At 42.5% G+C, this 18,880-nt stretch overlaps 1 protein-coding gene across 1 annotated transcript; it reads left to right on the top strand.

Annotated features, from left to right (window-relative positions):
- Positions 1-262: 262 nt before the first annotated feature.
- ERCC3 (ERCC excision repair 3, TFIIH core complex helicase subunit) lies at positions 263-18,482 on the top strand. Its single transcript, XM_083584954.1, has 15 exons — positions 263-410; positions 2,139-2,344; positions 3,076-3,312; positions 4,289-4,338; positions 4,719-4,854; positions 5,216-5,380; positions 6,695-6,899; positions 7,334-7,648; positions 8,948-9,132; positions 11,363-11,565; positions 14,452-14,548; positions 14,759-14,876; positions 16,250-16,368; positions 17,388-17,540; positions 18,078-18,482. The coding sequence occupies exons 1-15, from the start codon at positions 392-394 to the stop codon at positions 18,210-18,212; spliced, it is 2,343 nt and encodes a 780-aa protein (XP_083441080.1). The 5' UTR covers positions 263-391; the 3' UTR covers positions 18,213-18,482.
- The last annotated feature ends 398 nt before the right edge of the window (positions 18,483-18,880 follow it).

Below are 18,880 nucleotides of genomic sequence, written 5' to 3'. Positions count from 1 at the left end.
GCTTCAGCTGAGATTCCTGCATTGCAACGGGGCAACTTTACGATTCTAGGACACCCGACGATCAGCGACCTCCTTTCTGCCAAGCGGGCACGGCCAGCCCTCCTGGCCTCCCCGGGAAATCCGCCTCTTTCCTGGGCACTTGGGAAAGCGGCTCCAGGCTGAAAGAGGCCCCATCGCGGCAACTTTAGCCCTGGGGGCGCACGCTTCTTTCCCTCCCGTGCAAGCCCCCCGTTCCTGTCCCCCCCCCCCCCGCGAGATCGGCCATGTTAAGGAGGCGGAGAGGAACCGGATTCGCTCCCTGTCCTGCTCCGGAAGCGGCGGGGCGAATGGGAAGGGACGCGGAAGGGAGGCGTGAAAGCGGCGTTGCGCACTCTGCCGAAGCCGCGAGCCGATGGGCAAGAAGGAGCGAGGTGAGGAGCCGGAGAGGCAGCCCTTTCCTTTGCAAGGGGAGCGGAGTCCAGGGAGATCGTCCCGACCGAGTGGTCCCCAGGGATCTCATTCCCTACGCATCCCTAGCAAGGGAGATTTCCAGATCCTGGAAGCCCTCGGGGGTCCCTACTGTTTTCTTTCGTTGGGGAGGGCTTGATTACCTTACCTCTTTTGAACTGTAGGATGCATGACGGGATAAATAGAAGAGAGCATACCTTTTATTATCTTAGGCGCCTTTGTCTTTTTTCAACACATGCCTATTTTGGGGAACGCAGCTGTAAAAAGGCGTCTTTTTTTCTGGCAGCTACAAAATCGGTATCTACAGTTAGGCAGGCCGATTAGCTATACTTGCTCCCGAGCCCTGTTTTATTCACTTCGTGTTTTTAGGCATAGCTTTCCGGTTTGAAAATTCAGCTCTCCTAAGTCACGTGTTGCGTACTGCTTTTCAAAACAACTCCTTTTGTGAATAAAAAGAATTTCTGCATGCATCTATGTGCGAGGGGCCCAAATCGAAGATTGGAAGTGGCAGTTGGAGTTCAATGATAAAATGCAGGCCCTTCCAGTTTCCAGGTTTTTATCATCAACCCCTTACGGTTAAGAAGACTGGAGAGCCTGTCTAAGGCTCCAGAGAGCCTTATGTCTAAAGAGTTTGGAAGCTTAGCAGGGTGAATGGGCTGACTGAATGTCTCAACATTAGCCTCTTCTAGGGTTCATTTAAATTAGTAATATAGCTGTCAAGGAGCATGGAGAGAACAGATTTTTGGAGCAACACTGGTGGAATGTTTGGAGTGTGACTCCTGAGAATTGGCTGGATTGAAAGCTTGGTCCTTCAGTGATGTGTTTGATTTTGACACTCCTGCTTTAGAGGGCCAATTTGTCTTGGTTTATTTGACCTGGTACTCCTCTTGCTGCCCAGTGAATACTTCTCTCTCCATAACTGTGTGTTGGCGGTATAAACAACCCAGTCTGTGCCTCTTGCTAATTATTTTTTAAAAAAACTCTTTACTGGCATGACTTTCAGAGGTGTATTAGTCCATGGAAGTTGCAAGCAGACATATGTGCATTTGAAGGAAAACACATTATCAGTGCTTAGCTTGCAAGCACATTTCACTTCCATTTTTAAAGCAAATGAGTGTGCGGTTGTCAATCAGTTATGTCACTCTGTTTTGGGTCTTTTCTCTTGCTCTGGGTTTTTTTACATGGACATTTCTTGGAATGTAGAAAATACATTCACAATATGTGAATGTAATGCTATTTGCTACACATTCATTTGCTACAAATATTTTCATTGTAGGGAATCTAATTTTGCCCTAATAACAGGAAAGGCTGATAATATCCTATAGCCATATGCGTTCTCAATGAGACAAAAAAGCGGATGCAAAATGAGGGAAGTCTAGTCCTAATAGTTGCCCTGCTCCACATATTCTGTCAGGTGGGGGGTGGTAGCTGGGCGTAGTTTGTGGGAAAGCCTTCCCAGTCAAATTGGGACCCCTGTCAAGCCTGGTTAGACCTGAGGACCAAATGTCCCCCGTCAGGGAACAACTTTTGGTTTTCTGAAGATTCTTCATAGAGAAAGGGCAGAGGGGTTTCATATGGGTTTCTCTACAGACAGTATAGTATTGTAAAATTCAGCGCCTGTGATTTGTTTAGCAGGAAAACCTTTTCTGAGTTGCGGGTGTGTTTTAAACCGCTTGGGCCTTGGTTTTCAGATAAGAAGAAATCTAAGAAACGACACTATGAGGAAGAAGACGAAGAAGAATATGATATCTCAGGCAAAGAGTCCCAGGAAGCAGTTCCCTCGGCAGCAGGGAAGCAAGTGGAAGATTCCTCAAACAAAATAGATGAATATGGAGCAAAAGACTACAGGAACCAGATGCTCTTAAAGGCTGATCATTCCTCACGCCCTTTGTGGGTGGTAAGTTCCATGAACTTGGAATGCTCACGTTTCGGCAAAGGAAATGTATCAAAGTATTTGGATATATTGAGCTGGTTTGCATGTGATGCTGAGCCAAACTATGGCTTAGTGTGAACACAGAGGTTCCCAGAGAGGAGATTGCAGCCGGTGTGCTACTTCTATTATGCTCTTGCACTGACGTGAGCTGTCCCAACCTAGACTCATGGATTGGAATAATATATGAGTGCAGTGGGACTTCTGCCATCTGGTGCACGGCATTTCCAGGAGAACACTTAAAAGTGATTTATTCCCCACAGGTGTATTTTCTTCAGACTGCTTGGTAGCCTTTAAAAGTTACCTTTCTTCCAAGGAGCTCACAGCTCGGGGTAGCATGCATGGATGCTTACAACACACATTTGCCCTTACAACAACCATGTGAGGTAGGCTAGGCCATCAGTATATAGTGGCCCCAAATCACCCAAAGTGAAGCTTCATGGCATTTGAACCTGGGTCTTTCCATTCCTGCTCCAACCACTACACAATTGGCTTTGGGTGAAATTGTTTTATTATTAATTTTAATTATGGATAGGTTTTTTTAATATTCAGATTTATACTTCTTACATTGCCATTGGGTTTTATTTGTTGGTGAACTGCCTTGGTATTCTCGAAAAAAAGGGTGGGAAATAAATTCTTTTAATCATGATGAACATACAGATAAGTATTATTACCATTGATGCTTGCCTTTTTTGTAGGCCCCTGATGGCCATATTTTCCTCGAGGCCTTTTCACCTGTTTACAAGTATGCCCAGGATTTTCTAGTTGCCATCGCTGAGCCTGTTTGCCGACCCACCCATGTCCATGAATACAAGTTGACGGCTTACTCCCTCTATGCTGCTGTCAGCGTGGGCTTGCAAACGAGTGATATCACCGAATATTTGCAGAAGCTAAGTAAGACTGGAGTGCCAGATGGGATCGTTCAGTTTATCAAGGTAAGCGGTTAATCATTATCAGCTTGCTTTATTTTAAAACTAATAATATAACAACAACAACAGTCTGTTGCTGTGCTTGGAGCTGCCCAAGAACATCGGTGCACAACTTAACATGATCTTCAATAGATGAGTGGTGGAGACTTGCCAGTCCCAAAGTCACTCATTTAAGTGGGGCACAGCAGCGAAAAGAGGAGGAAGCTAAACACTGAGGATCGGGCATCATGAAGAAGTGTATAGGTAGCTCAGTGGAGCAATGCTCTATGGATGCTGCAAAAGCACGGCCACTTGCTGCTGCGAACCTCGGCCAGGATTTTGCAAGCTAGTTCTGGTCAAAGCTGAGAGCGGACCTTTGGTATCAGGTCATTATGGGGCTAAGCCATGGTGTCTGTCTTCCACCCCTGGGCATAACATTTAGGAGAACTTCTCATGTGCATTCTACCCTTCACATAGTGAGCACTGCCTCATTGCCAGTAGGTGCCATGGCATGGAATGAAAGTGGGGAAACCTGCTGTGTGATGCGCAGGATTCATGTGGCCATGGGAGTTGTCTAAATCTCAGGTAGCCAACGTAGTGCCCTCCAGATGTTGTTCAACAACTCCCTTCAGCTCCTGCCAGTATGGCCAATGGTTGAGGATGAGAGGGCCTGGCTGCCATTGTTCTAAGCCAGGGTTTCCAGTTCCCTGCTGTTTTTAGACTACAGTTCTCTTCATCCCTGACCATTGGTCCTGCTACCTAGGGATGATGGGAGTTGTAGCCCAACAACAGCAGGAGACCCAAGTTTGGGAAATGCTGGTCTAATCCAAGTTTTTGAAAATGTGGGGCCTTTGTTCTCTTTCATGTTTCAGGCAACTTGACCATGTAGCCTGCCTTGTTGGCGATCTTGTGAAATAAGCTGCAACATTACTCTCGCCATGTGTATAATGCAAATTGAATATCTTCAGGAGTTCTGTTTCCAATTCATCTTATTGTTTTGCAGCTTTGTACGGTCAGCTATGGGAAGGTAAAGCTGGTCCTGAAGCACAACAGGTAAGCAGGTGTTTGCTTTTTGAGTTGCAGCGGATTATTTCCCAACCCATTCCCAAATCCCAAATAATAGCTGATTACTGAGTTTCGGCTGGGGTGCTGCTTGAGTGAATTATCTTCTGTTATAGAACACCATTGCAGAAAGCAGTGTGATCGGAGAAGCAATGTTCTTAACACACTGCCTCTTTTAAAACTGTCATCAAGTATTAACTGTGCCATTACTTCACAGTTGTCCTAAAAGTATATGACACAGCATCCTAGCAAAGTGTGTCATACAGAGGAGCAACATGCCCCGTGGAGGCAGACCTTCTGTAAAATGGTGGTAGATGTTCTTAACATTTGTGAAATCTATAGAATTCCCTCTCCTTTTCTCTACTTCCTAGGTATTTTGTAGAAAGCACCCATCCTGAAGTCATTCAGCAGCTTCTCCAGGACCCGGTTATTAGAGACTGCCGGCTGAGGAATGCAGAAGGGGAAGAAACTGAACTCATCACTGAAACATTCACGAGTAAATCAGCTGTATGTTGAGATTCTGGACCACCTTTTTTATGTAATATGTCCCCTTCTTTCTTGACTAGAAGCTGTAGAAAAGCTTACCTTCCTGCTGTACTCATCCCATTGAGTTTCCCACTCCATTGGAGGTATCAGAGATGGCCATGAGGCATGTTGGTTACATGTTTCACTGGGACACTCTACTTCTCTTCTTCTGCCAGCTGTCCTCACTGCTGTATGGCAGGGATGTGGGGCTCCTGCTTATTTGCAGCCTGTATTGGAGTACAGCTTGTCTCATTCGTTGCCTTTTACAAGGTCCAGCTAATTGACAGAACTTAAGCCTCTTTCTAGCCACCTTTTCCTCTAGCCTGATGAATTTCTGTTCTAGATTGCCAAGTCTAGTGAAGGGGGCAGTGGCCCTTCGACGTCGCAAGGGACAGATGCTCAGGGTAAACCAGGTGTTCCTGCTGACTTATTTGAGTTTTATGAACAAATGGATAAGGATGAAGAGGAGGAGGAGGAAACCCAGACTGTGTCTTTTGAAGTGAAACAGGTAAAAAACAACCACACCCATAAATATGATGGCACCCCCATTGAGGAGTACCCTAGCCACAGCATATTGAATATGAATTAATTCAGTTTTGCAGTAACAGCATGACTTGGCAGGACATGGTTCTCCATGGTTGTTGTCAGCCCTTTGCTGCTTAGTTTGAAGAGCCATTTTCCTTCCTCCCAGGCTCAGTTGTATCTGTGGGTCCTTCAGTGATCTTCAGTTTTGCATGCCATACTTCAGCCAACTGCCTTGGCAGTTTTGTGTGACCGCAGAACAATGTCCTTTAAACCAGTAAGACCAAATGTTCCTTAGAAACTGATTTCTATTGTAGTATGATGATTTGTCTGCAGCTGATAAGGTGAAGTGGATCTTGGCCATGTTAATGCAAACTGTTAACTTAAGTTTAGCACGGCAAAGTATATTGAATGGTCTTTCAACAGGTATACAGAGGAAGAACCAAGGCTACACATTCTGTTCCAAAGAGAATATCCTAATTCATGCTTAGTTTGGTCTGTGAACATTGATAGTGGCTGCTCTTCCCTTCCACAGAAATAGAATAGAAATTGTATGGCTGTCTGTACCATAGGGAAACCAGAGCTGAGAATAGTTCTGGATTGAGCTCATGACTTCAGTGAGTGTGCTCCTTCACAAGCAGGGGTAGGGAACCTGATAGGCCCTCCAGGTGTTGCTGGACTACAACTTCCATGATCCCTAACCATTGGTCATACTGTTCACTCTTCTGGTTTCAAGGGCAAATTAGGCAAATTAGGAATTTTCTCCTGAATAACCTGAGTAGTGTAGAGTACATGTTACCTTACGTTCATGTGCACTCAGCCTGAGAAGTTGATCAGGATGAAGGTTAGATATTAAAAGTGTAGTAAGTGCTTTCTGCATCCCCATCAGCTGGAGCTCTAAACATCAATCAAGTATATAAATGTAAACATATGCTAGAAAATTAAAGCATAGGAGTGATTTTTAAAAAGAGAGAGTTGATTTTCTTGTTGTGGCTCATAAAATGTGAGAAACATTTTCAGATTTGTCCATGATACCCAAAGCGTTGCAGCATGTATGTGTGTTTGTGTGCTAGCTAATTATTATTATTATTATTATTATTATTATTATTATTATTATTATTCCCCTCCATCTTGATGGGCCACCCTAGCCACCAAACACATAGTCAAACATTAAAAGCTTCAGATATAGCAACCTGACATTCTTCTTTCAAGCCTTACAGGAAGATTGTAGCTGAAGCTCCCAGCGAATAGCAGAGTAGCAAAATGAGAAAAAAGATTTTGCCACTGCTTCTTTTTTAAGGAAATGATTGAAGAGCTTCAGAAGCGATGTATCCATCTGGAATACCCTCTACTGGCTGAATATGATTTCAGAAATGATTCGGTGAATCCTGATATTAATATAGACTTGAAGCCAACAGCTGTCCTCCGACCATACCAGGAGAAGAGTTTGAGAAAAATGTTTGGGAATGGCCGTGCTAGATCCGGTGTTATTGTCCTGCCTTGCGGTGAGTTGTCTGGGTTTAAGTTAAAAAGCTTTCTCAAATTCTCTGATTTTGGCTTAGTCACACATATGAGAGTGTTTATTTTGCCGGAGAGCAATCACTAATCTGAACTTTTATGGATATATATTTCTTGTGCTTGTAATGTCTCTTTTCATTCCTCTTGGAACAGCTTATCCGACTTACTCAACTTGCATCTACATTTGTCTTGAGAGCGTTACCTGGGTCAGATGTGCCAGTTGAACTTTTCCATATTTGTGTGACAGGCAGGACATGCATCACAAGTGCTTTTTCATATGACCACTTTATTAGATGCTCTCTCGATAGAATGCAGCTCTCTGGGGTCTTGTGCGCTTTCTATTCTGGATCCTACCGCACCTTGAGCTGTGGTGCATTTCAGGCACATTTTTGACAACTTCCCGTCTTTTTGTCCACTGCAGGTGCTGGCAAGTCACTTGTAGGAGTCACAGCTGCCTCCACGGTCCGCAAGCGGTGCCTGATTCTGGGCAATTCCGCCGTCTCTGTAGAGCAGTGGAAAGCCCAGTTCAAAATGTGGTCCACCATAGACGACAGCCAGATCTGCCGATTTACTTCTGATGCCAAAGACAAGCCAATTGGCTGCTCCATCGCTATCAGCACTTACTCCATGTTGGGGCACACAACAAAGAGGTCGTGGGAGGCAGAAAAAGTAATGGAATGGCTGAAGAGTCAAGAGTGGGGCCTTATGATCCTTGATGAAGTGCACACCATCCCTGGTAAACAAGCCGTGTCCATGTCTGTGAACAATCCCATTTGCCCCAGTCTTAAATCCAGCACTACAGTCGTACCTTGGAAGTCGAATGGAATCTGTTCCAGAAGTCCGTTCGACTTCCAAAATGTTTGGAAACCAAAGTGTGGCTTCCGATTGGCTGCAGGAAACTCCTGCAGCCAATCGGAAGCTGCAGAAGCCCTGCCGGATGTTTGGGTTCCGAAAGAACGTTCCCAAACCAGAACACTCACTTCCATTTTTGCGGTGTTTGGGAGCCAAAACGTCCAAGTTCCAGGGCGTTCGGGGTCCAAGGTAAGGCTGTACTGAACTAGGGCATTCCCAGTTATTTCATTCTGTAATTTTGACATGTGCTGTCATCTGGCTTCAAAAATTAATACATGTTTCGGAACCCTAACATGGGTGGAGCATATTGCAGTGCTGCTAGTTGCCCTTAAAACTGCTTTGTGAGCTTTCTCAAAACAAGTAGGAGCTGCATTTTTTTGTAATACCTACTACTTGACTATGATTGCTTTGTAGCCTCTCTTTTCATTATTCTTAAGCGGAGAGGGAGTGAAAACCCTATATGATTCACTATATGACATTTAGATTTAGACATGGGCTAAACTTATTGCAAAACTTGGAGATTTCATCTCTAAAATGCGGGACTAGGGGTGGGTGGAATCACAAACCATCTCACCAAAAATATTGGGTCTTCAAACCCCCCTGAAAAATACAATTTAAAAAGCATACTTTTTCTTACCAAATTTAATATTGTTCTGTTTATTTTAAAAATTATAATAATGTGCTCGCCTTTCCATACTAGCATGGACTCCCTCCTCCCCCGAAATATGATATGATTTTGCAACTGGGAATTCTTATTTTATTAAGCAATTAATATACTAAGGATGTGGTCTGTGTATATTTACTTGGAAGTATCCTACTAAGTTTAACAGACTTACAGTCAGGGAAGTACCGTATATATAGAATTGCAGCCTGGAATTCTAAGCATAGCAGATTTAATTCCCATCTTGTAGGTTGTCCCTAGTTTTCTCAACTTCAAAAATTATAAAGAGGCTGCTTACTTTTGATTTGATTAATGCTTGTAGAGCATAAAAAATAAGACTAAACCCACCTGGTTAAAGAAAATTTCTAATCTAATGTGGCTCTTTGAAATAGGCATATTTTTGCCTAAGCCTTTTCATGTTACTCACAGTTCTAAAAATAAATGTGGTGCTCCAGCTTGAATGCCTTTCTAAATATCCCTTTTTGAAATCAAAGCATAATCTGTTCTTCTGTGATTCTTCAGCAAAAATGTTCAGGCGTGTTCTGACCATTGTTCAAGCCCATTGCAAGCTTGGGCTGACAGCTACTCTTGTCAGAGAAGATGACAAAATCGTAGACTTGAATTTCCTCATTGGGCCTAAACTGTATGAAGCCAATTGGATGGAGCTGCAGAACAATGGCTATATTGCAAAAGTCCAGTGTGCTGAGGTAAATTATACCTTGCTCCTTAAAGCTGTTGTTCTTCCTTGGACTCCTGATTATGTTCTTAAACATTCAGATTATGTTCTTAAACATTCAGAGTAGCCACAGAATTGCTTTTTTTGTAGATCAATTTCTTTTTTCTAACCTAAAACTCTGAAATGTCTATCATTGGGTATATGGCCATGGGTTATAATGCTCCTATTCTGCAATGAGTTTTCCCCTATCATGGAATTTAAAATCAGGAAACAGGACTGATACAAATCATGGCAAATTTTCTCAGTATTAAATCTGTTAGCTTTTCAGCTATTGCACACAGCTGAAAAATGAGGATGCTACAAATACTACAGTCTTAAGCACTCTTGAGCAATTGTTTGAGCAATTGTTTGCTTACAGTGGTTTTTTATATATATTTGCCTTACTAAAGCCCTTTTCTGGTATTCATCTTCTGAGTTAAAAAAGCACCATGGAGGGTGGCAGCAGTGATGAGTATGCTACTGTCCCTACTTAATTTGCTGGAGGGGGGAAACTAATGCATTCATCTCTGTGTCTCTCTCCCCACCCCCAAGCATTTGCTTAGTTCAGAAGAAGAATGCCTGAAGAGAGCTTTCGTCTTGCAAATAGACAGTATATAAAAATCCTCTCTCAGAAAGTTGCATTTTGAGTTAACCCATTTTTACCATGTTAAATAACCAGTCTGCTTTGAAACGCTCAGTTCTCCTCAGCAACAGCAGAGGGCAGCGCCCCATTGCATGATCAGGCAACGCTGTGTTTGGGGCATGTGAGTTGAACTATTTCTTGTTAACTTGAAACCAGAGAGGTGGATGGCAGGAACTGCTGCACAAGGTTTACTGCTCGTAAGGGTGAGAATACTGGATGAACTGCAGCCAGAATGGTATTTGCCCAGAAGTGGGAAGAAGATGCTGTACCAACTAAGGAAGAGCAGCTGATTAAATTGATGGATTATGCTGAAATGGCAAAACTGGCAGGTGTAATAAGAAATGGGGGGGGTGATCTTAAAGAGTGGGGAAAATTTTTAGAATATTTGAAAAATTCTGACATACAGGCACGTTCATTAGTAGGATTAATTTAAACCAAGCAGTTAAAATTGTACTAAGATAAATGGAAGAATAACAAAAAAATGGAGTAAAGTGGAAAATGCAGTGTTATACAATCTAAATTAGAAAAGGAACCACAAAAGACTGGGTGAGGGAAGTCAAATATGCAATTGTATTGGAGGTATGTGTTTGTAAGGTGTGTATTTGTCAACTTTTGAAAAATGGAAAATAACATTTATTTTAAAAAGAGAAAAACAAAAAAAAAATTTTTTCCTTCCAGTAGCACCTTAAAGACCAACTAAGTTAGTTCTTGGTATGAGCTTTCGTGTGCATGCACACTTCTTCAGATACCTTTTTCCTTCCAGTAGCACCTTAAAGACCAACTAAGTTAGTTCTTGGTATGAGCTTTCGTGTGCATGCACACTTCTTCAGATACCTTTTTCCTTCCAGTAGCACCTTAAAGACCAACTAAGTTAGTTCTTGGTATGAGCTTTCGTGTGCATGCACACTTCTTCAGATACCTTTTTCCTTCCAGTAGCACCTTAAAGACCAACTAAGTTAGTTCTTGGTATGAGCTTTCGTGTGCATGCACACGAAAGCTCATACCAAGAACTAACTTAGTTGGTCTTTAAGGTGCTACTGGAAGGAAATTTTTTTTGTTTGTTTTGACTATGGCAGACCAACACGGCTACCTATCTGTAACTTTAAAAAGAGAATACTGGATAATCTGGCAGGGTGACCCAGAGGCCTTAAAGTACCCAAACCTAGAAATATCACTAAAAGTAGTCTACCCCATATTGGGGGGTGGGAGTGTGACATCACACATTTCTCTTACTTTTATTAAGCATTGTTTCACGTCTTGAAAGGTAGCAGTGAGAGAGGATGCACAGGTGAGTCATCTATCCTCAGCTCATTGTGTTTAGACACAATGCACTGATTTACGTTGTCCAAGGGATGCAGTGAATAATTTTCCTTCTTCTTTTTAGGTTTCCTTTTAAAAATTCACAAACATCCTTTTTCAGTTGTGAATATCTCCTCTTGTTGAGGTGCTGTGTGGTCCCTTCATCCTTTTTTATCATACAGCATAACCTATAGACTTTTATCATAGTTCTCTTCTGAGAAATATCTTACAGAAATATCCTGACTGGAATCTAACTTTATTTTATTTGGCTTAAACATAGGTATGGTGCCCAATGTCTCCTGAGTTCTACAGAGAGTATGTGGCTATTAAAACAAAGAAGAGGATATTGCTCTATACAATGAACCCAAACAAATTCAGGGCTTGCCAGTTCCTGATTAAGTTTCATGAGCGAAGGAATGACAAAATCATAGTCTTTGCAGACAATGTGTTTGCTTTGAAGGAGTATGCAGTTAGGCTGGGCAAGTAAGTATTGAATGAAGGGTAAACATGAAGATATATATGTGTTATGCTTACCCATATGTTTCATATCCACAGTAAAATGGAATGGTGAACAGCATTGACTCGCTTAGTCTTTTCCCAGTGCTGTCAAAAATAGTATTTGGTTTTTCTGCTGATTCTCCTTCCTCTTAAAAAACAAACTATAGTGATGGAGAGCAAGAGATTATTATAAACATCTATACAATTTGCAGAAGCAATATTTGGAGGAAGGGTTCAAATCTTGGATCATATGTAAAATTGTATTCTAATTAAGAGATTGTATCCAACACTATTTGTGAATGGAGCACACTGAGCCAGTTCCTACAGTACCAGGGTCTATAGAGCCAGAGTCCGGACCTTTAAAGGTGCCTTCCCCTAGGCTGGAGGAACTGAGGGCCTCACAAAGTACTTCATCAATTCAACAGCACAAGAAGCACACCAGGAGGCCATGAAGTGTGGGATAAATACCTGATTTCAGGCCAAGTGTTGGCCTTTTGTTCCCAAAAAGCGATAGAGCCTAGGAGTAGTGGACTGGAGGCCAAGACTTCGAAGGCCTCCGGTCACTTCCGCTCCCTGTCAGAGGAAGTTGCCCAGTCAGAGCTCTTGGCAGAACTGTGACACTGACCCTCCATACCCTGTGGGCTCTTCTGCAGGAGCAGAACTGGATACCTACATAAACTTTAAACTGAGCAAAATGAGATTTTTATTAAGAAATGTTCAGTGGTGTGGGGCTTGACTGGACAAAAGTGCTGTTGCTCAGAGAGAGCAATAGAACTTGTTTAATGTTGCTTTAACTACTTCTAAAAAGGGGTTTATCTTATGTGGAGAATTGTGAGGACAGTTGGAAACTTATTCAAATAAGTCACATTAGATACGTTTAGGCCATAGTTCAGTCATAGTAACATGCTTTACATTTGGAAAGTTCAGATTCAGTCGCTGACATCACCACTTAAAAATATCAGGGACCAGATGATGCAGAAAAAATCAAGTCCCCAGAGAGCCACCATCAAAGCAGACAATACTAGGCTAGATGTCCAATTGGTTTCATTAAGATGTAAAGAAAAACTCTGGTTTATTATTATTATTATTAGTGGAATGAGTTACGGTGAGGCTCTGGATTGCGTAGTCTTCTGGCACAGCTGCGAGGAGGAGACGGGAGCTTTTGCATATGGACAAGCTGAGACCAAGACAACTTGGGTCCTAATCCATCATTTGAAGCTGACTTGATTCCACAAACCGTAGTTAAGATTAACCACAGCTTGCTCAAGTTCAGATGTAATGACAAGATGCAGTTAATAAAAAATGGAAGGGAGAGCTTCCCACCTGCCTGTCATTGTGCTGGAAGAGGAGAGGGAGAGCAAAAGCACAAGAGCTCCAGCTTCACTTCAGCTGATTCCTTTAATGATAAACTATCATTAAATCCAAACATAACCAGTGTCTGACGCGGTAGAGCAGTGCTTACGGTTGTTTATTTTGAATTGACCTACATTCTGAAACTTACCGGTTCATTATTTCCAACCCAGCGATGGTCGCTTTGCCAATATTTGCCGATGAATAAAAGCATAATAGCAATGTGGGAGCAGGTTTTACCACATGCTTTTTTGTTTCTATAGTTACAAATCACCTTTGCCTCGGGACAGGGTATACTGTTTAATGTACAGGTACAAAAATGCTGTCTAAGAACCATAGAAGTACTGTGGTGCTCGTTACTGCACAAAACTGGGAAATTGCTCATGGTAGCTGGGAGATACTGTGCCCTCACTCTCAAGTCATGCTAAGCCGAGCCATGGTTTAGCATGAACAAGCAAAGAGCAGAGGTCGAAGCCACTGTTCTCCCTCCCTTCACCAGCCATCTGGTTACTATGTCAGGCTATGGTTTCACTTAGTATGTTGTTTGAACTATGGTTTGTGGTTTAGCTCTCTTCCAGACAAACCACAACCTGGAACCAAGGTCAGCTCTATGGTTTGCAACTCATACATTGTCTGGAGAGAGCTAGACAACAAATCTGCATAGTCTTAAGCATTGTTTGGCACTGCATGTGAACCTGGCCTGTGTGAATCTGAATCTACCAAGAAACTGAAATCCATATATTTTCTCAGATGTATATATCCCTTTTTCTCTCTCTTCCTTTGGTTTTGTAAAAAGATACGGGTGCTCTTTTGTGTGGTTTCTTCTTCTTCTTCTTCTTCTTCTTCTTCTTCTTCTTCTTCTTCTTCTTCTTCCTCTTCCTCTTCGCCAAGTAAACAAGACATTTCTTCCTCCCTAGATGGTTTTACTTCTGTAAAGCCTAAACAGTCTCTTTGGTTGCTGTTCTTGACCAAGCTCTTTAGGCTCAGCAACCTGGATACTATGTCCCAAAGGGTGCAGGGACTCTCCCAGAAAAAAAATTAATCCACAGGGCAGCTTGTTATGCAAGGACACGAGTGGGAAGGGGGAAGGGAGGACACAGCTGTTAATGTGCTAACTCAGTGAATTGAACAAAAGAAAACACCTTTTTTATTTTAACAGCTGCTGCTATCCTTTCATGTAGGATTAGCAGATAAATTCAGCCCACTGATCTGTTGAGTCAGGAGGCACACATCAAGCGGATAACATTTACAACTGTCTGGATTTATTTTTTTGGAAGGGGTGTCGGGAAGAATGGGTTGATCTTCAAGCGGGTGGGTCATCAGTGCAGTCCGCAAAGAATGCTGCAAGGAAAGCAAAGTGTTTTTGTATTTTGAATGGAATGTGGAAAATATGCGAAACAGATTTATTTTTAAATTCCCATGGTTTTCGAGTCTTCGTAATGCCTGTTCCACATACCTGAGTCCATGGGACAGAAGGCGACACCCGTTCATCACAATTTTTTGTGTCTTTTTTCTATTTAGACCCTATATATATGGGCCTACAGCACAGGGGGAAAGAATGCAGATCCTACAGAATTTCAAACACAACCCCAAAATCAACACCATCTTTATTTCAAAGGTAATGGAAAGCGATCTGTTAGTTACCAAATTGGCTTGGGATGTTACACGGCTTATTTTGAGCAGCCTGTGAAACGGCTATAATGTTGACAGAATTATTTATTTACTTTACTGTAGCCCACAAATCTGCGTTGCTTGTTAAAGAGTTGTTTGCTTTTATTTTCAATGCTGGAAACAACACATTCGTTAAGAGGTTGTTTCTGTATTGTAGGTAGGAGATACGTCCTTTGATTTGCCAGAAGCCAATGTCCTCATTCAGATTTCGTCCCACGGCGGGTCTCGAAGGCAGGAGGCTCAACGATTGGGTCGAGTGCTGAGAGCCAAAAAAGGTAACTCAAGGCCTGTGCCCCTGAAAGTCTTCCATTTTAATGGGACACTCAAGCATGAAAGTAACATAAGTCAACTCATGTAGCCGACTAAGCATGTACAATTTGCCATTGTGCTAGTTTGTCACTGTCAGCTCTAGGTCACAGGTTAAAACAAAATTCAAGGGTAGTTCTAAAACGTGCTGCAGTAGGGGGCCATCTTTCCCTTTGTCTTTCTTGCCTAATCGCTCCTCACATGACACTGAGCATTAGCATTTTGTATGTCTTGTAAAGACACACTTTCGCAGGCCTTGTGCTCAAGGGGCTCTGTTCTAATTGTTCTTACTGAACTTCCAAGGCAGCTGTGTTAGAGTTCTAAGGTGTGTCTGTTGCATAGTACTAGGATCTTTGCATAGGATTTGGGGCTTGGATGAACATGCTTCCTGCTGCTTTGCTGATCATTTTTAACACCTTGACCAGCAAAGGGCTCTATGCATGTGGCAGTGTGCTGCTGGCAGTAATGGCACCCAGCTCTTAGAATCGTAGGTTTGGAAGGGGCCCCAAGGGTCATCTAGTCTAGTACAGCCCCCTGCGATGCAAGAATCTGTCACCCAACATGGGGCTCAAGCCCACTTCCCTGAGATTAAGAGTCTTGTGCTCTTCCCAACAGATATCATTGGATTGGGGGAGATTAGAAATATCCAGTGTTTAAGCACAGGGATAATGGGAAGTAATTGCGTGGAATAAAGAATTCCTGCCTACATTGATGTGTGTGTGTTTCTTTCAAATGAAGGCATTGTTAGGGGGAAAGGAAACAAGAATAAATATGAAACATAAGAATAGCTGCTAACACCAAATAGCTGAATTTTACTACTTATAGTAGAAGGTTGTATTTTAGCTTGCTTTACATGACCTTATGGAAAGAATTCTAACGGTGTTGTGTCTTTGGTTTATAGCTTGGGTGTACCTCATATCCTAATACAATCCTAGCTACTCAAGTGAAATATTGAGTATGCAGAACATACAAACAAAAAACCACTGATTTCATATATGACATGTATAGGTTGGTTGATGCGAAATATTCTTTGTGCACTACACACCAGAAGGGTATGATTCTGCAATTACTGCAAACACTGAATGGAGGGTGGCAGAAGGAAACCTGGCTCCTGCCCAGTTGACTTAGAGAGACCAGGGTGCTTTGAGCTGAAATAACCACTTGGGACTTTTGCCCATCTAAGGGGAGCTCTTTTTCTTTGCCTAACTGCGGCTTTTGAATTGGCAGCTGGTGGTTTACTTGATTATCAGTGATCGTAGGCTGCTGACATGGCAATAAGATAACTACAAAATGTTTGTTTCTTGACATCCTGACGTGCTTTTATGTGCTACTACTTCTCTAGGAATGGTTGCAGAGGAGTACAATGCCTTCTTTTATTCCCTGGTCTCCCAGGACACTCAAGAAATGGCATACTCAACCAAACGTCAACGGTTTCTAGTAGATCAAGGCTACAGCTTTAAGGTAATGTTGTCCCCCATTAACTTGCAATATTTTTTACAGTGACTGGCACCTGAGTGTTCTGTGGATCAACAACGCCGCAACTTAGAAACACAGTAACACTGCACTAACTTTATTACCTCTGGTTCTGTGTTGCTCATAAAGAGATAAAGGTGGGACAACAATCCCATCAAGTATGTTGCTTCACCTTGGTTATTTAATATTTAATTGTTTAGAAGTTGCACTGTTACTGATACAAACTTGAATTTATTTATTACACACACACCCTGCTCTTTTCTTGAATTAGCTCAAGGCAACATGTACAGCTCTCCTCTATTATCCTACTAAATAGGCTGGATAATAGAGAGTGGGATGGAGGGGGTTAGGCCTTAGATCACCCAGTGGGCTTCATGTCTATGTGGGAAACTGAACTTTGGCACTCCCCAGTCTTAGTCCAATTCCGTAACGCAGGGGTAGCCAAAATAGTGCCCTTCAGATGTTGTACTACAACTTCCAGCAGTCTCAGCCAGCCCAGTCAGGGATTCTTCTGCTAAACACTGTATCACCCCGGCCCATTATTTCCTCAGATAATAATAATAATAATAATAATAATAATAATAATAATAATAATAATTTATTATTTATACCCCGCCCATCTGGCTGGGTTTCCCCAGCCACTCTGGGTGGCTTCCAACAAAACACTAAAATACAATAACCTATTAAACATTAAAAGTTTCCCTAAACAGGGCTGCCTTCAGATGTCTTCTAAAAGTTTGGTAGTTATTTTTCTCTTTGACATCTGGTGGGAGGGCGTTCCACAGGGCGGGCGCCACTACCGAGAAGGCCCTCTGCCTGGTTCCCTGTAACTTGGCTTCTTGCAGCGAGGGAACCGCCAGAAGGCCCTCAGCGCTGGACCTCAGTGTCCGGGCAGAACAATGGGGGTGGAGACACTCTTTCAGGTATACTGGACTGAGTACAGTGCCGCATCCATAAGCTTCAGTTAATTTCTGTATGTAACATCTCTCTTCCTTCCTGTGTCTCAGGTGATCACTAAACTTGCAGGTATGGAGGAGGAAGAGCTTATGTTTTCATCCAAGGAAGATCAGCAGCAGCTTCTCCAAAAGGTTTTGCAAGCATCAGATATGGATGCTGAGGAAGAGGTGGTTGCAGGAGAGTACGGCTCAAAGTCATCTCAGGCAAGTGGATATCATGGTAGCCTGTCAAGTTTGATGTGGAGCAAAGAGGAATTTAATGTTCAATGCCGCTCACCACACCCACCGCCCAAGGGAAGTGGCCCTGCCTCTACCTGCTTCAGTGGCTGTGGCTTCTATGATGAATGAGAGGAAAGGAAGTAGAAAGTTATTTTCCCCATTCCTGTCCATCCTGCAAGAAAGAATGAAAGGAGGGAGTTTCTTTCAGGATACAGGTGGTGAATGATTATGAGGGGATACAACCTAGCTCCGAAAATAAAGAGTGTGTGTGTGTGTGTGTGTGTGTGTGTGTGTAACTATCACAAATCTTGTTCACACATCATATGAATGTAGGGGTTTCATATGTAGAACAGACATTGCTACCCTGACATTGCACTTTCTGCTGGTCCTAGCCACTCCACTCCCACATGGCAGTTCAAGTGTAGGCACACTCTGCTCAGTTGAGACGCCTGTGTGAAAAAGGGTTGCAGGCTCTGCCTTAGACGGTAGACGTTACTAAATTCTTATCCTCTCTCCTTCTAGGTTTCCCGGCACTATGGCACAATGAGCTCTATGTCTGGAGCAGATGATACAGTTTACATGGAATACCAAGCCTCACGAAGCAGGGCCTCCTCAAATAAACACGTCCATCCCCTTTTCAAACGCTTTAGGAAATAGTACAAGGAGAGTGCATTATGCATCTCTTCTTCCTGTAAGAAGAGGAGATAGATGAGTGAAGCAAACTCGTATTTTACAAATGGACTTTACCTTTATTATTTATGTGTGGTATTTCATAGGTAATGCTTTCAATTTTTATTTAACAGTTTAAAGATGACTTCAGAATAATTCTCAGCTGAGGAAACTATTTTTTGTATATGTTTGTAACAAGTACACGGTAAAGGTTCAGATATCTTGAAAACACTGAATAAAAATATTCTGTACAAAAACCACCCGTAAATCATCTCATTGTCTCTTTTTCCTCTGACTCCTCTTGGTGCCTCAAATTGGATGCCTTTAGTGAAGACTCAGCCATGCTAAGAACAGTGGTCCTATTGATTTCAGACCCTTATGTAATGCTTCTGATCTAGTTTTTCCCCTAGCCATAGGCTTCCAAGAAAAAGTGATGAGAGGAGTTGCACATACCTAAGACTGGGAAGTGTTGTGCCTTATTACATATTATGCAGTTTTGGTCCTTAACCATGATGCTTATATTTCCTTTTCAGGCTCAACGGCCAACAATTTTCAGTTCCGTGTTATGCCAATGATATGGTCCTTTTATCCCAGAGAAGCATTTGAGATGGGTGTTTTAGTTAGGAGATGTAGTAATAAAAACTGACAGGTTACAC

This window comes from Podarcis filfolensis (genome assembly GCF_964270895.1).
Source record: "Podarcis filfolensis genome assembly, chromosome: 1".
Taxonomy (NCBI): domain Eukaryota; kingdom Metazoa; phylum Chordata; class Lepidosauria; order Squamata; family Lacertidae; genus Podarcis; species Podarcis filfolensis.
Note: the sequence above shows the minus strand (reverse complement) of the source record. Positions and strands in the feature narration are given on the sequence as shown.

Coding starts and splice junctions, on each gene's coding strand:
- ERCC3 (XM_083584954.1), top strand. Junction 4,339..4,718: donor CTGGTCCTGAAGCACAACAG/GTAAGCAGGTGT, acceptor TCTACTTCCTAG/GTATTTTGTAGAAAGCACCC. Junction 16,369..17,387: donor ATCAAGGCTACAGCTTTAAG/GTAATGTTGTCC, acceptor CCTGTGTCTCAG/GTGATCACTAAACTTGCAGG.